The sequence below is a fragment of the Trachinotus anak genome, unplaced genomic scaffold (genome assembly GCF_046630095.1).
Source record: "Trachinotus anak isolate AG129_WGS33_773 ecotype Australia unplaced genomic scaffold, CSIRO_AGI_Tana_v1 ptg000004l, whole genome shotgun sequence".
NCBI classification, from domain to species: Eukaryota; Metazoa; Chordata; class Actinopteri; order Carangiformes; family Carangidae; genus Trachinotus; species Trachinotus anak.
Genome location: NW_027273855.1, coordinates 3,656,015 through 3,663,516, shown reverse-complemented (window position 1 = coordinate 3,663,516; position 7,502 = coordinate 3,656,015). Strand labels below are relative to the sequence as shown.

Sequence of the window (7,502 nt, the reverse complement as noted above, 5' to 3'; positions counted from 1 at the left end):
GCTGCTGCTCCGAAGGGGATCAAGGTATTATAACCGCAACAGGCACAGTTTTTTTTTTTTTTTGTTTTTTTTTTTAACTCAAAACAAACCGGCCTCATCAGTCTGCACTGAGCATCCCATCCCTGCCAGAGATACTGTGTGTGTTATTTTGCTCAAATTGGGGATGGATGCTGACAGGAAATCTTTTTCACACACAGGTAGTGACACATGGGAACATGATGGCTCTTCACCATCCTCCACCCAAACAGACGCAGGGAACAAGCTGTGAGGACTGCGAAACAAAACTTCAGTCATTTGTGCTGGCATTTAAAGGATAGGTTGAGATTTTTGATGTCTGTTCTGCTGAGAGAATTATCCGTCACTGTAATCTTTTCTCCTGTCCGCACAGGCTGTGCAGAGATTCCTTCATAGCACAGACAAAATGTATGAAAAAAAAAAAAAAAAAGGGACCAAAAGCCACAGTCGTCATACTGTGCAGAAACACACACTAAAAGTTCAGCTAAAGCTAATAAGAGGCTTTAGCATATAGCATGTTTCTGGAGCTCTGAATCACTGCCCACATCTCCAATATGTTCAGTGATCCAAACAGACAGTTACCCCTGGTTGGAGGAGCAGTCAGAGATTGATAGGTTAAGAATGGGAACATCATCCTCATGACACAGGGCAGCCACCTCGCAAAACACCCATGAAAAATAGCTTCTGAAAAACGGCCAGAAAAATGTCCAAGTGCAGGACTGAGACTGATGCAGCCGCGCAGGTGAAGTTAGTCGACTTCTAGAAATAACCACTCTTAAGATAACTTCTCCTAGCAACCACTAGCATTAACTGCTAATGCATTTTCACCAATGAATATAATGTTGGCGGAATGACTACATCTCTTTCCACAGGTGAGTTAGGGTACGAGAAGAGAAAATAACCCCACTCTAAAGAGAAATCGGTGAACATGAAGACAATGTCAGGCTAAATGAATGGAGTGAATGGTTCTTCTGGCTAGTTCAGCCAAAGAAAGTGGGAATCCGTGTAGGTTGACTGGCAGCGTGTTGAAAACCAAGAGCAAATTCTGTACAAAAAAAGCCTCTGGAAGACACCTACTTAGCTTTAGATTATGTAGGTTTATTTTGTACAGAACTATCACACGAGCAGCAGGAACGAAGCAGTGTACGAAGACGAACTTACAACACAGACACAGACCCGTCCTTCGAAACCAACGTTCACACAGCACATCTTCTAACATAAGAACCAGAATGTCACAGGCTACATGGAACTAATTATGAAGTGAATATGGCTCTAATGTGTATTTCTGTAAGCTGTTAACATATTAACATGAAACAGAGAAGACAACGAGGCCTCTGCGTCAGACGAGACGTGAGAGAAGGTAAAGCTGAAGAGCATCCTGCTCGGTTGCGATCTTCGTTTCATTAGCCCTCGCTGCTGTGCTGAGGCTTATTTTGCAGACTGCATTCTAATGAGAGAGGAAGCAAAGGAGGGAGGGTGTGTGGGTGTGGGGGGTGGTGGTGGTGGGGGGGGTTGTGTAACTCTATGTTACATAACACAATGTGCATGGCCTACTCTCTCTCTCTCTCTCTCTCTCCCTCAGATAGAGAGGCACGCAGCAGAGCGAACAGGAAGGAGAGGATGGAGGGTTTAAAGGGATGCTGGTGTTAATGAGGGCGATCTGAAGAGAAGTGCGCCTCGCCGGAAAATCACACCTCATTACGGCACTGTTTCTAATAATGCCGGTGATGGGGATTAGTTGTTTGGGAGGTGAGGGGACGGGGAGAGCGGACCCCTGGCTTGTCTTAGATTAAAACTCAACCATCAAGTGGCATTCAAGTGGGTTTGGTGGGTAATTAAAGCCGATAAAATGTTATTGCTTTCACCCTTGGCCCACTCTCGGCTGGGTGGGGATGAACTGTCAGACATTTGCCGGACGTTTCGGAGATTCAGCCTCGACACTGATATTAGTGATCACAACACAGAATATCATGTTTATCTTCAGTTACTTTTGCAAACTTTTCTTTTTATTTCTTCCTTGCACTTTAAAGTTTAGTTTCGACTTTGCTTTACTGTATAATTTAATAAACTAAGTGTTGCAGTTGTGTGTGTGGTCGAAGCTTTGTAGAAGCTTGTTTTGCATTCAGCGTTTGATTCTTGTGACCTTATTTCACTGAAGCTCACTGAACAGCAGAAAAAAATATCATCCATTCATACAAAAAGACTTCAAAAGAAAACTGTATGTGATTAAAAAAAGAGTTTATTTCTGTCTTAGATCTGATCTAATATAAAATAACACACACTTGGTAAAACATTTACAGCTCATTTGTACTCATAGGAGTTTATTCCACTCTCAGAAAGTATATTTCAAACACTCAACCTTTCCAGGAAGTAGTTTTACTCTGTGTTTGAAGCAAACGAACACCAGCTCAGGAGTAGTTGACTTTCACACAGAACGTCTCCTCCGTCTTCTCCTCCAGGTTGTTCACGTAGACCAGGATCTCCACTGAGCCAGGACTCTGGCTGGGGGCAAATCGCAGTCCGATGGTGTAACTCTCTCCCCCGCTGATCTGAACACAGTGAACACAAACAACAGTCTTCATATCATGTGAGGGATCACGATTCTTCTTTCTCTTCAGCTCGTAACACTGAACAGATGCGACCACGTCCACGTCCACCGAGTTCCTGAAACCTTGATGAAAGTCAGCAGCCTCTGTTTTTGTTTTTTTCTTGTGGTATTGAATTTAGTATTGAGAACCATGGAAACGAATTGGTTTTGGTTCTGAAACTAAAAGTCTGGTATCATAACAGGCCTGGTTTCTACAGAGTCTGGCTCCTTTGTCCAGGCTGGATCCTTCAGACTGAAAAATGCTGGATGGACCTTCACAGTGCTCAGAAAATGTCTTAAAATTTTAACTTAAGAAAGATTTGTCCTTCAGAGCTGAAGAGAGAGACTCAAACAGAACAACCCTTACCTTCACATATAAAACAATTGCTCAAGAAAACACTTTTTTTTTTACTGGTTTTTACTCTGGAACATTTATTACCCACCTGGTGCACAGAGAAATCTACAGCTTCAAAATAAAGTCTCCCATAAAATACAGATTTGAAATGACGCTAGAGAGTGTGGGATGGTCTTTATTATTACTTTTTTTTTTCTTAAACAAGGAAATACACTTACACTGATGGTCCTTCCTGTTTCATCTGTGGTCAGATGACCACTGTTTGCCTGTTGGACAGTATTTCCTACAGTGACTGTTTAAGAACTTGTTGTAAAGCAAAAGTCCAACACATCTGATGTCTTTACTTGTCTAACAAACCAAAGACACTGCAAAACTTTTTCAGGTGGGGCGTCCAGTTACAATGTAATAAATGTCCCATACATGGAGCTCAGTGTTACTGTTTATACTCACTGTGGTTTTTGATGCCTGATTTAACAAGGCTTATCTGAAAACAGAAGATGATTAGATGAGGAAACCTCTCATGGTTTGTATTCTTATTAGTTCGAAACTCCTGACATCTCACTCTTTGTTTTTTTCCATGCACAGTGCATTCTGACGATTCTTTGTACTGATTAAAAGCACACAATGCTTAAAGTGTGAATGTTTTTCTTGTCAGGGGTCATAGAGTGAAAACAATCTTTATTTGGTCATTTTTTTGTTTTCACAGTATTTCCATCAGAGCAGAACTGTCTTCTTGTATTTTCAGTATTCGCCAGCAACGGATATATGGGTCGATTTTTGGGATTTATGCTGTAATCGACCCCGAAAGCGTAGCAGTATTGATCTGTGCTTTTCTTTCCCTCCTGACAGCTGATTTTATCATGGCGGGATAGTTATGTTCAAAAAGAGAAAGGTGTCTCCACATTTGCTTAATGCTGTGGGCACAGTAAATTCTTTATGAGACACCTGGAGCCTCGCTGACAAGATGGAAAAAACAATGGGCTATTTTTCATTCTGCCCACCTCCTTCTGTCTAATTGATGCAGTGTCTACTGGACAGCAGCAGCGAGACTCTTTCATAGTTTATGTGGAAATAAGACACTCATTCATTTATTTGTAATTTTAAAATGCTGGTTTCCCATTTGTTTTTCCATCACACCACAGCAAATGAACAGCAATGATGGCAGTGACTCCAGCGCTTCACAGACGCCGACGTTGACAACATAACAATAAAACAACAGCACTAATGACTTTGGTTTATTCACCCTGCTTTGTTCTGAAAGCAAACAAGGAAATCATTCAGTTGTCACGAATGTGGAAGAACAGTCATCACAAGATGCCAGAAATTACTGATGTGTTATACTCAACTGTCAAGATGACAGGTCAAAGACTTTCCTGATATCTGTTTACCGTAAATACTCAGGTTTTCCTGGTGACGTCTGAGATGGCTGTTCTTCTCCCCGTCAAATCTTCCGCAAATAGCACGACGGCTAAAACTTTAAGTTTACCAGTCTTTGGTACATGGGTATGAGGCCTAATCAGACACATGGTTTTAGCTGGGAGTGCAGTAAAACTGATTTTGAGGCTGATACCAGGCAGTCAGTGCATGACATTGCTGAATAATCCAAAACTAACATATCTAACTCGTCAGGTCCACTGGACGCAGTGTTCTAATGCTGTCATAACTGTGTCACAGCTTAAATGTCCACTCAAGTGTTTCACGACCTCAACGCTTGTCCACACAGAAGCTGCGTTTTCCAGCTGTCTGCCTTGCACCTGTTTGCCAGAACAGATCTGCCTCGATTGTAAACAGTGAATCTGTCTATACGGGCTCGTGTTTCTCTCCCTCTGAATGTGCGTAACCACAACCCGAAGCATATTTTACACTTCAAGTCTTCTTTGTGATCGTGTACTGGGCTCCGAGCGCCGCCAAAACGTGATGACCTACACTCAGTACTGTGTCTATATGCATCCTGTGTAGACACAGACGGAGCACTGGAGCTGCAGCTGATCTGCTAACGCAGGCCGTGCAGATATTGTACAGGAGTCTTTAAGCAACCTGCTGTTAGCTACATTTCTACTAAGGTTTAAACTTGTATTGCCAAAAGGTTGGTTGGTTATGACCATACTGAAAACATGATTTGCAACTAGATGGAGCAGTTTTTATGTGTAGTTTATTCCTTTCCAAATGCACTATTTCCCATAAAAAGAAAGGGTAGGGTCATTATGAGGCCTTATCAATTTGCAGAAGTTTTAGCAGTATTTTATATGTATGTTTATGTTTGGCGAGAATTCCCTGTCGCTGCCTGTATTTTATTCTTGACTAGATTAAAATAACTAAGAAAAAAGAATTCTTACCATTGATTAGCAGCACTTCCCATCAAAGCTGCTGTTAATTCAATACTTTACAGGCTGGTAACAACACAGTTACCTTTAATCCCATGAAACTACCTGTACTGATCGAAGAGGCAAGCTGTTGACAAGTTGGAAGGTTCCTGTTTTTTGTCTGGGTGTTAATCAGAGTAACGATTGTACTCCCAGCGAGGGTAAGAGAACTGCACGACATGCGTCTTATCTCACCTGGAACTTCTCCTCTTTGAACTGCAGCAGGTCTGGATGGTCAGAGCGCAGCAGGAATGTGCGGCTGCCGGTGTAGGGGTTGGTGTAGGTGATCTTTCTCGAGCTGCCACGCCCACCACCGACTGGGACGCACACTTCAAATGCCTGTGCATGCACACACACACACACACACACATGCAGACAGTTAGTGCTATATTTAGCGCTATATTTGGTTGGCCAATAAATAATTCAGGCCACCTTAAATTGAGAGCATTGAAACAATGGGACTGAATGAGCACAAATAGAAAAAAAAAATATATTTTTATACATTAAGCTGTAATGTGAACCTGTAGATAATCTGTCAGTCAGGCACAGAGCCAGTAAGTTAGACAGTTGGTTTAGAAAGGCAGGCAGCAGTTACAGAATAGAACGGCTTTGAGTGCAGGGCTGGGATCATCTGTACTTAGCCTTTTCTTGAAACTAGACATAAAGAGGTTGGAAATGTACAGCTGACGAAGGAAACCAGCAGGAGGGCTCAGAAAGCACCAAATGTGACTCTTACTCTTAATGGCTTTGAGTTACACACATTTAAGGGAGCAGTCCATCACAGATCGTTTCTTGAGAAGTGCAAAATGTCAGCCACACTATGAACTGACTCACGTTGGCAGTTACTACATAAGTGTGCTCCACTGATCTATCTTTACACGCCTCTGACAGTGACGACAGTTAAAGAAAAGGATCAAAACTGGGGCAGCAGATCCACAGATATCGTCGTGTTCACTTCATACACTCCTACCTTGGACAGCACGGGCTGGTGGACATTGAGACACAGCAGCCAGGCGGTGACCAGCCGCTGGCTCTCCACATCCACCGCATTCACATACAGGAAGCGGCTGCCGGCCCGCCACGGCTGCACCTTCAGCTGCAGCTCCTGTACGGCTGCGGGAGGCAAAATGAATACACCATCTGGATCCACCTACAGGGGAAGGAGTGGGAGGTTGGTGGTAAAGGTTTATTGGGTTTGGCAGTAGGGTGTAGAGATGTTGGGTGGGACGTGAGATTGAGTAAGAGACAATTAATGAAGGCACTGACCAAGTAACACAGTGTGTAGGAGAAGAGATAAATTTTTATAAGAAAGGGTAACAAAGTTATAGAAAAGAAGAATTAATGGGAAAAGGTGTTTAACAAAGTCAGAGGAAAGTAAAGGAGGCGTACAGATTACAGGAGAAAGTGGGTGAGAGAAAGGGTGAATGAAAGAGGCAGAGGGAGGGGGCAGACAATGAAATGAGAGCAAATAGAGGCAGAAGACTGACAGAGAGACAGAAGGATGTGAGAATGAGATTTACTGTGCAGCTCCTTTTTAATCTGTCGAGAAAAGCAAAGCAATTCTCAGGCGGGGAGCTTTATCCTGTTTTATAAGACTCCTCCGATGCACTCCACAGTGAGCTAACCTGCCGAGAGTCAGATCAAAGAGGCCGCCGATGCACACGCTAAAATCTTTTAAAAATACATCTGTCACTTTTTCAGCCAGTACCCTATTTCTTCAGGGAAGATGTGTTTGGGTCGCACTGTATGCTACATGGTGGCTCTGACAGTCCATCATCAGTTTTTTCTTTTTTATGAGTAAGTACTAGGCAATGCCCTTTTACTGCAGCTCTGAGTGAGAAGCATTGTCAGACTCCCTCCTCTCTTATGAATAAGAAACAATCTATTAAAAATGAAGAGCAGTCTGACACTCCTGGAACACATATTCAGATGTTCGGGGAGAAAACAGCCATCGTTAATTTTTTTTCGGATCGTGTCAAATTGCGTCCCGACATGATCTGACGTGATTGCATGAAGTAATGGGGGAACCTAATAAAAAGAAATGAAGTGACAAATGAAAAGACCCATTATACCGTCAATCTGCATTTGTACGTTCTTGATAATGACTTGAATCTTAACCTGGAGTTATTACAAAAGAGGCTATTGCTGTTCCATTGTTTCCTGCTGCTCAGAGAACAATTTG

At 42.6% G+C, this 7,502-nt stretch overlaps 1 protein-coding gene and 1 long non-coding RNA gene across 3 annotated transcripts in view; one reads left to right on the top strand and one right to left on the bottom strand.

Annotated features, from left to right (window-relative positions):
• Positions 1-343: 343 nt before the first annotated feature.
• On the top strand, positions 344-2,735 carry LOC139620108 (uncharacterized). Its single transcript, XR_011690744.1, has 3 exons — positions 344-887; positions 1,598-1,764; positions 2,475-2,735. It is a non-coding gene; the product is annotated as an uncharacterized lncRNA (long non-coding RNA).
• nphp4 (nephronophthisis 4) overlaps positions 2,237-7,502 on the bottom strand; it is a 163,998-nt gene continuing 158,732 nt past the window's right edge. For both annotated transcript variants that reach the window (XM_071475288.1, XM_071475289.1), the window contains 3 exons: positions 6,291-6,470; positions 5,516-5,659; positions 2,237-2,564 (listed from right to left, as the gene is read on the bottom strand). In XM_071475288.1, coding sequence (XP_071331389.1) covers positions 2,424-2,564; positions 5,516-5,659; positions 6,291-6,470 — 465 coding nt within the window. In that variant the 3' untranslated portion in view covers positions 2,237-2,423. The remainder of the gene's footprint in view (positions 2,565-5,515; positions 5,660-6,290; positions 6,471-7,502) is intronic.